The following is a 12,868-nucleotide window of genomic DNA, read 5'->3' as shown; positions in this document are numbered from 1 at the left end:
TTATTGTTCTGGATGGCAACATCTCCTGATTGGATTAGCTGCCCAGGTATAGTGAGCCTCTAAAGACCATCATCATGCTGTCATTTTTCATCTTCTTTCCTGAATTCCTCATCCAAAACACCCCCTACTCTTCTGCCATTAACCCATTCCCATTATAGGGCTCTACCACTAAATGTGAAGCTTGCTTTGACTGAATATTTTCTGCCCCCCCGCCCCTGTGATTACCAAAGCCCTTAAAGAACCACCTGGAGACAGAAAGAAAAAAAGAAGAAGAAAAAAATATATATATATACACACACACACATACATACATACCTACACACACACACACACACACACACATATATATATTTTATATATATATATATATATATATCTCAACTTGCTCTAAGAGTGCTGCCACACACACTGCACCAGTCATACCAAACTGTAACAACCTTCTGTGCTGAAGTACCCAGCCAGGTATAAGAGGTCCATAATGAGACTATTACAATGAAAGAACATTCGACCACAGAAAATTAATTAATAGAAACATCTCCCAAATGTAGAAATGATTAGTCTTTTTCAGTAGGAAAAAGGTTTTTTTGAACTGGAAAAACTGCTTCATGGTGTTTCTTATAAATAGGCAGCTGTATTCACTTTTTATTTTTTGGTTGCCTTGGGTCTTCGTTGCTGCGCATGGGCTTTCTCTAGTTGCGGCGAGCGGGGGCTACTCTTCATTGCAGTGCACGGGCTGCTAACTGCAGTGGCTTCTCTTGTCGTGGAGCACGGGCTCTAGGCATGTGGGCTCGGTAGTTGTGGCTCACGGGCTCTAGAGCGCAGGCTCAGTAGTTGTGGCACATGGGCTTAGTTGCTCCGCGGCATGTGGGATCTTCCCGGACTGGGGCTAGAACCTGTGTCCCCTGCATTGGCAGGCGGATTCTTAACCACTGCGCCACCAGGGAAGTCCCTGTATTAGGTTTTGGTAACAGTCCCTCTGCAAGTGGACTTTTTGAAACATAATCCATATAATCGGGGTAAAGAAAGGAAATCAGTGCTCATTTGGACATATCTGTAAGAGGAATTGCAACTTCCAAGAACGGAGATACGTCCCCTCTATTGCATCTCTTGAAATCTCTTCTCCGTTCTTAAAAGTTTTAATTCCTCTTACAGATAATGCCAAGAACATTCTCTGCCGTGGAAAGTTACCTTGTCTTCTGTTCATTCTGATGCTTAAGCCTCCCTTAACAGTGATGTATGCTGTGCTGGGAGAAGGGAGCTTAGGTTGTAAATTCAAGGACTTTGGTCAGAAAGAATTTGCTGGAGGGAAACCCATTGGGGTGGGTGTTGCTGAAAGAAAACTGGCCATTCCATAGCCATGAGAGACATCTGGTTGGTGACTGAAAAGCCATTTTGGTTTACAGATTTCATTTTGTTTAGTTTGTTTTTTTACAAAACCTACAGAAATCTGCAGGAATAAGATCAGTTTCTAAGTTGAAATTGAGAGTCGTTGTAATCTTCAGGGTACCCTCTATTTTTGCACACTGATAATAAACTCATTTACGAATCAAATTCCTGTACTTCTGAGATTGCTTTCTTCTCATTCTGGAAAGAATGACTTGCCCCCAGTATGGATGAGGTGGGTAGATGCTTGTGGAAATTAGAATGCAGTAATTTGCATCAAACTTACTATATCTTTTTACTCTGATTGGCAGGAATATGTGGTTTACAGGAAGCATACCTACATGAGGCTTGATGGCTCATCCAAGATCTCAGAGAGGCGGGACATGGTTGCTGATTTTCAGACCAGGTAATGTTAATAGGAATTATAAAAATGGTCATTTGATTTTCCTCTAGTTGAGATGGTGAGTTAAAAGAAATACCAACACATCTCAGATTGTTAAGCAATCATGATATAATCTCTGCTATTTTATGAGGTAGCTAGATCTGCTTATAGTGGTTTAGACCTGTGTGTCTGTGAAAGAGAGAGGAAATGAATAGTTGGTAATTTTAGTGCCAAATCAGTGCCCATTTCTTTGGGCAATAAAAGAAATGATTTCTGAGTATGAACCAGGAGCCTTATGTGAATAATATGTACATAGAAAAAAGTCCACAAGGCTATATTCCTAAATGTTAACAATGGCTATCTCTGGGTATTGACTTACAGTTGATTTTCTTTTTGTTTTTGCTTACCTATTTCATTTTGTATAAGTTTAAAGAAAAATACCTCCTTTTTCCTGCTTTCCCTCTAATATTGTAGTAGTACAGTGCAGTATGACAAATTGCAGTAGTGTGCAATCTATTCATCTGGCAGCTCTCAGTTATAGTACTTCTCCCACCTGATAATGAGCCTATGAAATTTCAAATACTGCCTGCTGGATGCTGATGGCCTACAGAGCCGTAATTATCCCAAGTTCAGGTTCTCATTGTAATAAGCAGGGTCTGCTTACTGCTCTCTCCAAGGAGAAAGCCAGGGTCCACTAGTGACAGGTCTCCTGAACTCCACCCTTAATTTTCCTTAGACCTGGAGAACTAAGGAATAGAGTAGATCTTAATGTTCTGTAAGTCAGAACAATTCTGAATTTTTGGCCTTTAATTGTGTAGTCTGTTAATATTTAACTTTTGAATTCTTGGGTAGAAAATTAAGCACATAGCCATTTGTATTTAGGTTGCAATTTTTAGTTTCTTTCATTTCAGTTTTAAAGCATGTTTTACTTCAGCATAAAACAAATCCGTAGTTCAACATAGAATGTCCTCTGATTGAGAATTTTTGCTGTTGCACGGTCCTTTATAACACAGCATGGGTAAGGAGATACATCCTGATATTTTGGTTTACAGTATATACTCAGACCAATAACTCCTAGGTTGAAACTACTTCTGCGTTCGGGTGCCTGTTTGACCAACAATGGAGGGGAAGAGCTGCTTTGGACCTCTTTTAGTTTGTTACCTGAAGCAGCTTGTAGATGACCTAACTTAGCTTCTTACCTAGCAGAAGCTTTTGACTGATTCTTAAATTGATTATTTGACTGAGACATGTATAATCATAGTAGTGCCTCCTAGCACTCCATACTGCTGTGCACCTCTCCCCACCCCCAAAAAAGTTTACCAGCTGATCTTTATCTTTTCTTGATTTTGAAATCAAATGAAATACATTTCACTATGTCCTTATCTAGTCCAACCTTCAGAGCTCCAAATGACAGGAATCTTACATACAAGATCTATAGACTGTATGTTTTCCCCAGGGTGCCTATGTTTTCTCCAGGAATACCAGCACTTCAGTGATTTGGGCACATTGGTATGAGGCAGCATGAGTTGTGTGTTAGAAGAAAAGCCATTAAGTAATAGATCTTTTGCCTATTACTGTTTGTGATTTTTTTCCACTAATATGTTCGATATTGTACATTTGAGAATCTCATTTATAGCAAAGCTAATTTTTTTTTTCCAGTAACAGTTGGGGCCATTGTATATTATATAAAATGCCTATTGAGGAAAATTTGAGAAATATTTGATGAAGAAAGTAAAAATCACCCACAATCCCATCACTGTTAACATTTTGGTTTATTCCTCTTGTCTTTGATGTGTGTATGTAGTTAGATTTATATGTTGATACCATATTGTAGAGATGACTGTGTCCTCATTTCTTCCACTTAACAGTATATCATAAAGGTCTTCACATATCATTAAAAAAGAGTCATTGTAATCATTATTTTTAATGATCAATATTCCATTACATTGGATATACCACCTTTCTGTTGTTAAAATGTTGAGTATCTTTGTTACAAAGCTTTGTCATCATTTTAGATTATTTTCTTAATATAGATTCAAACAAGAGAGATTATGGAGTAAAGGAATATGAATGTTTAAGACTGTGCATATTGTCATATTGCTTTGTAGAAAATTCTACTGGTTTAGATTCCAATCAGAGCTGTATTATGTTGACTTCTAACAGTTTGGGCTTCTGAGTGGTAGAGCTACAATTTTTCTTCTAGCTGAACCAATTCCCAGAAAACTGGACTGTGAGATCCAGGGCTCACTACATTTTACAGTGACCTTTTAGTGGAAAAAATCAGTAGATGTATCTAATTTACTACTTCGAAAATCTCTTATTTAACTTGTGATTACTTGGGCAATCACAGTGGCACACATTAGTCTTGAAAAGCTTAGCTTTAAAAGAAGGGTATTTTCACCATTAAATTATACTAGATCTACTTAGTAAATATCTTGTTTTTATGCTTTCCTGGAAAACCTTACTTGAGCATCCAAATTCTACAACTAAGAATTACTTAGGGAGCAATGAGTTTTATTTAGATAACGAGTAACAATCATTTTAACACCTGCATCTGCATCTAATATTAGGTAAAATGAAAAAACAGACTAAAGTCTCCTTCCCTTCCTACATATGAGCTAGATGGTAGAGTTAGGATTGTGGCTAGGAAATAATCTCCTACCTCTCATGTATAGAATCTGAACTGTGCCTACGCTGATTAGAAGCTTGTCAGGCAGGTCCCTCCAAATGGGATCTAAATTTACAAATTTGAATGGCAACAGTAGCCCAATATAGAGAAAAAGACAGGTGTTTTTGAAAACAAAAAAGCATGACTTGCCAAATATTTTCATTATTATTAATGAAAAGACATCAAAAGAAAAAATTGTAGTTTCAACTGGAAAGCCCTGTGGCTCAAAGGTCAGCCAGAGTAAACAAGAACTCCTATAAAAAGCCATTTACATTCCCTTTATACAAGATTTATTTATGAGGGATCCTTCCAGGAAAGAGTCTGACTGAGACTAAAGACTGTTTGGCCAGGATGTCCTGACTGGGCAACATTCAGAACACGTGACCAGTGCGTGATCCTAGAAGCCATTCACAAGGTCTTTGCTCTGGGTTGCCTTGGCCTTTGCTTCCCTTCCTCCTACCCCATGACGTTTGCCAAATGGATCCCCCTGATTATCTGATTACTCGGGTGACCATTTGGAAAACATGAGAAAAAATGAGTGTAGTGTGGATTTTTCCTTCTTGGTGAGAGTATAAAGCTCCAGTATCTTTAATTCTGGCTCTTTTTCATTCAGCAAGTCTTTACTGCAGTCAGCTACGTACCCAGCACTATTTGAGTATTTTGGTGCATAGTAGCCTCAGGGGCCATTAACTAAAGAAGAGTAAGAGTGAGACATAGGCATGTCTTTGCTACATGATTTCATAGGCTCCTTCACAGACCCTCCTGAAACCTGGTCTCTATGGCCCCTTCCAATAGAGACCCTGAGTTGAGATTCCTGTATAGCCCCCTAGAGGGCACCCAAACCATCATGTTGCCTTCTGGAATTCTGTTTTCTTCCTCTTAGTCAGCTCCCAAAACATTAATTCTCACATTATCAATACTAGATTTATTAAGTAGAAAAGAACTTCTCAACAGGTCAGTTTAGATGTTTTTGTTTACTTATGATCCAACAGTGTGATCCAGGATGGACACTAATTTCTTGGATTTTTAATCACCCAGGGTTCCCATAATCCTTATTTTTCCATTATAGTATGATGAAATTACACTGAACGCAGCCAAACGTTGCTACTTACCATCTACCTCATCGTTAAAAGCATCTTCTCAATAAATAGTTAATATCCCAAAAAAAACATTTTCCACCGTTAATGTTTCTAAGTCTGGCTACTAATTTATTTTTACCTATTCCTTTCTCTGGTGTTTTTTTTCTATATATAGTCCTTGTTTGTGAATGATTACCACATCTGGGGACTTATCTCTCTGACTGTCCAGACTATGGAAATGACCCATCTTTTTGCCTCTACTCTTTTACTATAGATCCCAGCTGCCTTCTGTCTCCCTCCCTGTCCCATCCCTGTTCCCCCATCCCCACACCAACAAAAAGTCCTAGGCATCGGGTGACTCCATCAGCTCTATATCGGATATCGGAGAGAAGCCTCTGACCCCTGCCTCTGTGTCCACAGAGCAGGAAAGAGAGATGTATGGGACTGAGCAATCTTCCTAAGGCCAGAGTGGGAAGGATTATTCTATAGAGATTAGTATGGCCCTGGAAGGCTACATCAATTTTTATTTGAAGCCTTATTGTGGTTAAATATTCTCCCATGGGCTGTGAGGTATCAAGCTTCCATTTATATCATCCCATATCTATGGGAAAATGTGTTTGTAAACTGGCAGATGCCTTTTAACTTTTTGGTTTGCCCTTTATGATTTAACCGTGAAAGATGACATCTTATAAATAAAATTCTGAAATATTAAACTTTATGATAAAATTCAAGGATAAACGAGCAGAACTTTCATGAGAGTACAATACTTTTGGAATTATGCCCTACAAGAGGCCTCCAAACATGATCTGTTGTCCATGTCTGCCTCTAGGAAAGCTGTGTTTAATTGAAAGCAAATTAATGGACAGATTTCTACTAGGACCTACCCAGCTTAGGGCTTAACCAGGATACTTATTTCAGAATAGTTCCTTCACTGGTATTCATGTTTGCCATTGATATGTCATCATTTAGTCACTTCAACTATATTCAGAGCATCCTCATTTTATAGCACAGGAAACAGACCTTTAGCAGCCAAGTGACTTTACCAAGGAAGAACAGCATCAAGGGATGAGAGCATCCTGATGTCAGTGTGTTTCTTTTTTCTTTCTTTTTTTTTTTTAACTGGAACCCACAGAATAAAATTCATCTTACATTGGGATTTAATACGTATCTACCATATCTGAAATCACAAAACAATACTTATCCTTATGACCTTTGTTGTATTATAATATTTTCTAATCTGTTCTATTTATTTCTTTAATTTATGTGGTCCAGACCCACCAAACTGATTTCGTGACCAATGATAGGTGTGACCTGCAATTTGAATAACACTGATATAAATGAATTTCTACTTTTATTCCTCATTATAGTTATGGAGAAAGGGGGTGAGCAGCTTGATTTAGAGGGCTGTGAAGTTTGTTCACCAGTATAATGCAGTCCCTTTCCCTTAGAAGTGTCCTGGAAAATAACCTGAGGTGGCAGGAACATGAAAATGCAAGATAGTCTTGAAATATATTTATGTTATCTGCAGGAACTGGGCTCAAACCGAGCCCCTAGTTGTATGTGTATACATAGATAAATCTTACAGTCGAAGACTGCTCTTTGTGATCTGGAATGGCCCTTGTTCCTAGAAGATATTCAGTGAATATTTGCTGCCTGAATGAATGACAGCGGCACCTACTGATTTATTTGTAATTCTGGGTTTCTTTAATAGGATGTAGGATGTAGAGGGAAAATGAGAAAACTATGTCTTGTTTCTGTTAAGGGTTATGTTGGCATTTGTCAAAAAGTACTTTCATTTCAGCCTGTCTTCATGGATTGATCCTAACTTCAACTTAATACTTAGAAGTCATAACCTGAGTCTTAATCCTGACCTCAGGTCATTTTTCTGGGACTAACTTTCTTCATATGAATTTGAGTGCTTTGGAGTTAAAATCATTAGTTCCCAGATTGTTGGAAGTCATGATTCTTTGGGGAAACACCAGGAAATACTGACTTATTTGTCCCCTCTGTATGAACTGGGAATAGTTTGACTTGCTAAAAATATGACTATTACAGAAAGAGAGGTCTCTACTTCCATAGCATATTTTTCTGTTACATTTGCCAAATGTTTGTAATTATATTGCCTATCAGTCAATATTAATGGGCAGCAAAAGTTTATCTGCAGATTGGAAGGTGACTGCCATGGTTTGATTTTAGCAACAGAGCACCTTTGTACAGTGTGTCAGAGAAACCTGGGTCAGGTCTGGGTAACCACCAAAACTTCTTTCTAGGCCCAGACACTGTTCTTTGTCCAGAGATCCCTCTCTTTTGCCACATGCCGTTTTTCTTTTTCATTTTTTCCTCTTAAATTATCCCTCCCTCTTCTGCAGGAATGACATTTTTGTGTTCCTGCTAAGTACACGAGCTGGAGGACTGGGTATCAATCTGACTGCGGCAGATACAGTAAGTAACAAGAGCACAAAAATACACTGGATATGCGGTTTTTCTACTATAAATATGTTGTTCGGTTTGCATTATCCTTTATTATGTGTCACAGACTTTTTATTTCTTTGTCTCTTGTTGTGTTAAAAGACAATAGTGGCACTTTGCCTGGAACTGGAACATTTTAGCTTTCCTTTTGGGCTTTTCTCTCCATTCTCTTATTCTAAGTTTCTTACACATTCATTCAACACATATTTAGTAAATGCCTCCTATGTGTCTGATAGTGTTTTAAACACTTGGAATATGTCAGTGAATAAACAAACTGGAAAAAAAAATCAGTCAGCTCAACTAACCAGATGTGTTTGTTTTAGGAGCTATAACTGAACAAATCAAAAAGTTGTTTTATTACTCTTATGCATTATTCCATCATAGGAAAAACTCATATTTTTGTATCCCGAACTTATAAACATGGTTGGAGAGCAATGAAATTGGTGATTTAAAAAATAAAATAAAAAGACATCCCATCAAATTACCTATCCTTTTATGCCCAATCTCCTTGGAGGAATACTTCAGCATCTGAAAGGGAGAAGAAAAGAGCATTCCTTTTGTATCTCAGATTTATTCCCAGGTTACAAGTATATTTAAAAACAATATCAGTAACCCTGAGACATAAAAATGCATAAATGGGAAATTGTTTTGTAGAAGGCATGATTCTGCAAATGTCATTTAATGTGATCGTTGTGGTACCTCTCTGTGAAATACAGAGCATCAGAATCCCCACAAATACGAGGAGGATGCAAACTCTGGAGGGTCATGGAGAAATGAATGAAGTACAAAGGTGAAGAAGCTTGAATAAATTCACAACAGTAGAGCTGGAACTAGATCCCATGTTTCCCAGGTTCCACTTCTAGGCTGTGTTCATTCTTTCTCCTTGTTAACTGCTACGCTGTAGAACTGCCTGCCTTCAAGAATGAAAAACAGATTCTGTAACATCACCAAGTAGAATATCAACCATAGGACTCAGCTGTACCTTCCTCGGCATCTAAACCACTTCAGCCAATTAACCGTGCTGGGACAGGGTTCCAGGGCCTAGGGACTGCTGGAGGCATAACTGGCTAGATTCTGTATCTTATGTGCACATCATCAGCCTCAGTCATCTTAAGAGAAGGCAGTCATTGGTGGTAGTGTTGTTCTTGTGGGTTCTCTGATGAGGTAGCTCACTTGGTGTCATATCAGCAACTTTTCTCTTTGCCCCTTGGTTCTCTGCTCTAGTTTTCAAGCATACTGTCCCAGTTAGTCATACTCTTTTTTTTTTTTTTTTGATGAATTATTTTGGTTGTCAGTTTGTGTGTGGTAGAGGGCAGATTCCATAGTTTTTGGGTTTCTTCAAATTAGAGAAATGAGACCTGGGTTTGAATCCCAGCTCTGCTGTTCACTATGTGAAAGTGAAACAGTTGCTTGACTGCTCTAAACCATAGTTTCCTCCTCAATAAAATGAATATAATAATTCTTTCTTCTCTCATGGTTGTGAAATGCTACCTAGAAACGTGTGACCCCAGTGCCTGCACATTAATAGCCCTCAGGGATCCTGTGACCCTTGTAGCCCCAAATGAGAGAGCCAGGTCCAGGACTTCATTATTTATACTGGGCCCCAAATACCCCTCCTTTCCCCTAGGCCTTGTCTGCCTGGCTCTGTGCTCAGCTCTGCTGCTATGGGAAAGCTAGGGATGGGAGTCTAGGGAAGGTTCTGGATTCCCAGGGCGGGTGAAAACAAATTCACACATGATGTGGATTGAAGGGCCAGAGTTGGGGATTGGGAGCCTCAGAGGAGAAAGAGAGCCGATTGTGGAGGAACTACTCCAGAGCCTTGTACTGGTTCAGCCCTGCTGTGTCCTGGAGGCATCGCTGGAAGAGGGGTGGAAACTCTTAGGGGCTTCCCAGGGGGCAGTAGCTTCTTCTCCGGCACCTTTGTTCCCCTCCAGGGTTGGTTGATATGCCTCTCCTGTGTCTCTGTACAGCCCCCAGGAACTGGGCCTGAGTTTATCTCTGGGTCTCCTGCTTCCCCTCCTCTCCACCCCCGACCCCGGGAAGCCTTTGTCTCAACATCCCAACCACAGTTATCCTTAGAGAGGCCCAGGTACCTGTGTGAGAACGCCAGGCAGGTGGTGATCAAGCTAGGACGTGAACCCAGGAGTGAAGACTGGTAGTCCTGCCGCACCAGGGTGCTTCCTTCATACCAAGAGGTGACCAATGGGGGAAGTTGGGCATATTGGAGGACAAGTTATTTGGTTCCTGGAGGGGTCTTGAGACACTGTTTAGCATGTGGGTGGTCTCAGTCATTACATTTATCTAGTCTGGAAGGCCCCATGGCACCCCCCTCCACATCCCAAGCTTTGCTCCAGCTGAGTGAAGCCAATGCATATTTTTTGTTTTGTTTTTTGGCTGTGTTGGGTCTTCGTTGATGCGTGCAGGCTTTCCCTAGTTGCGGCGAGCAGGGGCTACTCTTCATTGTGGTGCGTGGGCTTCTCATTACGGTGGCTTCTCTTGTTGCAGAGCACGGGCTCTAGGTGTGCAGGCTTCAGTAGTTGTGGTGCGCGGGCTCAGTAATTGTGGCTCGCGGGTTCTAGAGCTCAGGCTCAGTAGTTGTGGCACACGGGCTTAGTTGCTCCGTGGCATGTGGAATCTTTCTGGACCAAGGATCGAACCCGTGTCCCCTGCATTGGCAGGCAGATTCTTAACCACTGCGCCACCAGGGAAGTCCCACCAATGCATATTTGAAATAGGGGGAGGAGCACGTAGGAACTGACCCAGACACAGATCCAATTCAGCAAAGTGAAAGTTCTCTCCCAGGTTAAAGGGGACTCTCTGACAGCTGCCTAGGAGTTGGCAGCAGTGGGCCCAATTAGTCTTACTCTTAATATGAGTACAAGATTCATCACTTTCTGCTAGCTGATCTTTTGGACTCCAGTCTGAGTCCCTAGCCCCATACCTCCTCTGTTAGTTTTTATACCCTTCTTTATTAACCATGCTACTCCCTGGCTTAAAACTCTTCAGGGAGTCTCTGTCATCTGCAAGATAAAGTATAAGCTCTTTTACACATACAAGACCCTTCATTTTGTGGCCTTTATCTCCCTTTCCAGCCTAATTGCCATACTATTACTCCTTCCAAAATTTATGTTCCAGAGGCGGGGAGAGGTTGGGGGCCTAGCGTGGAAGAATGGTGGAAAGAAGGGGCTTTCAACAGTTGCCTGCAAGGCACTGGGAGAGTGAGAACCCGCCCACTGTGGCGCCAGGGCATGGGCCGCCTCTCCCCATGTCTAGGGGAGGTACTGCTCTCTCTCGGGGTCAATGGATTTCCCGGCAACGTGACCATTGTTTTGAGGGGGGACTCGGGGATTTTCATTGCCACTCGCCGCCTCACCAGGCACCAGATGCCAACCCACCCCCCTTCCTCCATACGGTGAACTCCATCACCTCCCACCTAGATCCGAATTTGGGTCCACTTGGCATCTTGCCACCAGTTCCAGCCATCAGTGTGGGGGCAGTGGGTCAAAGATGGCGACACAGACTCTGAGATCCGGGACATGGGTAACCTGAGGAGAGGAAGGCTGGCGCACCCTCCCTACTTCCCACCATCTCCCTCTGTTCTCTCCCTCCTTTCCAGTCCCAAACCAGCTCACCGGAGTTGAAGCCAGCTCTCCAACTGCATGAGCGTGGGGCACGGGCTGGGGGTGGGGTGGGGGTAGGTTGGGGGGCTGACCTCACAATGAGTAGCAGGTTTGCTAAGGGTTGGGTCTGTTAGGCTCTAGGGATCCGGAGCGCCCTTTGGCGCTTGGCAGGTACAGGTGAAAGCTGTGTCTGGTGCTCTCTGAAGGGCCTGTGGCCTGTGACTTCCAGTGGTCCAGTGGATGGATGGATGGATGGATGGATGGACGGACGGTTGGATGGGATGAAAGAAGTGTTCCCATATTGGGGTACAGGGAAATCATTCTGGCTCTGACATGATTTCTATGCTAACTACAACAGCCTGTTTTGTGGCCTCAAGCATACATTATACATGTGCTTTAATCGTTAAAGAAAAGCGTGCATTGTCCAGAAACAAAGACGTCCTTTTTCAAGGAAAAAAACAAAAAAATTTATGTTCCGGTAATAACGATTGACTTGTTTCCTGAACCCACCATACTGTATCATAATGTTACATTAACAGCTCCCTCATCATAGATCTTTGTCCTGGGCACTTTGTCTTCTTCCACCTGGTAAACTTCTGATTGTTTTTCAAAACCCAGTTCAGGGTCAGGGGTTGCTGTTTTATATGGGCTGGTAAAGCCTCTCTGATAAAGTGACATTTGAACCAAGATCTGAAGAAAGTGAGAAAAACAAGCCAGTTATGTATCTGGCAGAAAAGAATAGCATTCCAGGGAAAGGAGATAAGTACAGAACAAAGCCCTGAGGTGAGAACATCCTTGGCACAATGAAGCAATGAAGCAAGCCCTTTGTAGGTGTAACAGAATGAATGAGGGCAGAGTGGTATAAAGTGAGTGTCAGAAGCAGATTGTGTGGGGCTTAATAGGCCATGGTTAGGATTTTGAGGTGGGAGGCTACTGGAAGAACTTGAACAGAGGAAGAACTTTAGCTTGAGTTTAAATGTGTCCTTCTGGCTTCAGGGGGGTGGGGTGGAGAAGACTATAGGGAGAGACGTAGAAGCAGGAAGTTCAGTTAGGAATTAGACACAAGACGATGGTGACTTGGACAAGGATTGAAGCAGTGGAGGTGATGAGAAATAATTGGAATCTGCATGTATTTTGAAGGCACAGCCAATGGGGTTTACTACTAGATTGGATGTGGATCAAGGAGAACTCCAAGGTGTTCAACCTGAGCAACTGGAATGATGGAGATACCAACTACTGGTTAAGGGGAAGGTGTGGGGAAGAACGG

At 41.6% G+C, this 12,868-nt stretch overlaps 1 protein-coding gene across 2 annotated transcripts in view; it reads left to right on the top strand.

Moving 5' to 3' along the window:
• Nucleotides 1–12,868, top strand: part of INO80 (INO80 complex ATPase subunit) — a 128,473-nt gene that overhangs the window by 100,564 nt on the left and 15,041 nt on the right. For both annotated transcript variants that reach the window (XM_068549560.1, XM_068549550.1), the window contains exons 28-29: nt 1,695–1,789; nt 7,882–7,954. In XM_068549560.1, the coding sequence (XP_068405661.1) occupies nt 1,695–1,789; nt 7,882–7,954 (168 nt within the window). The remainder of the gene's footprint in view (nt 1–1,694; nt 1,790–7,881; nt 7,955–12,868) is intronic.

Source organism: Eschrichtius robustus, chromosome 1, assembly GCF_028021215.1.
Source record: "Eschrichtius robustus isolate mEscRob2 chromosome 1, mEscRob2.pri, whole genome shotgun sequence".
In the NCBI taxonomy this organism is placed as follows: domain Eukaryota; kingdom Metazoa; phylum Chordata; class Mammalia; order Artiodactyla; family Eschrichtiidae; genus Eschrichtius; species Eschrichtius robustus.
This window is presented reverse-complemented; position numbering and strand designations above follow the sequence as displayed.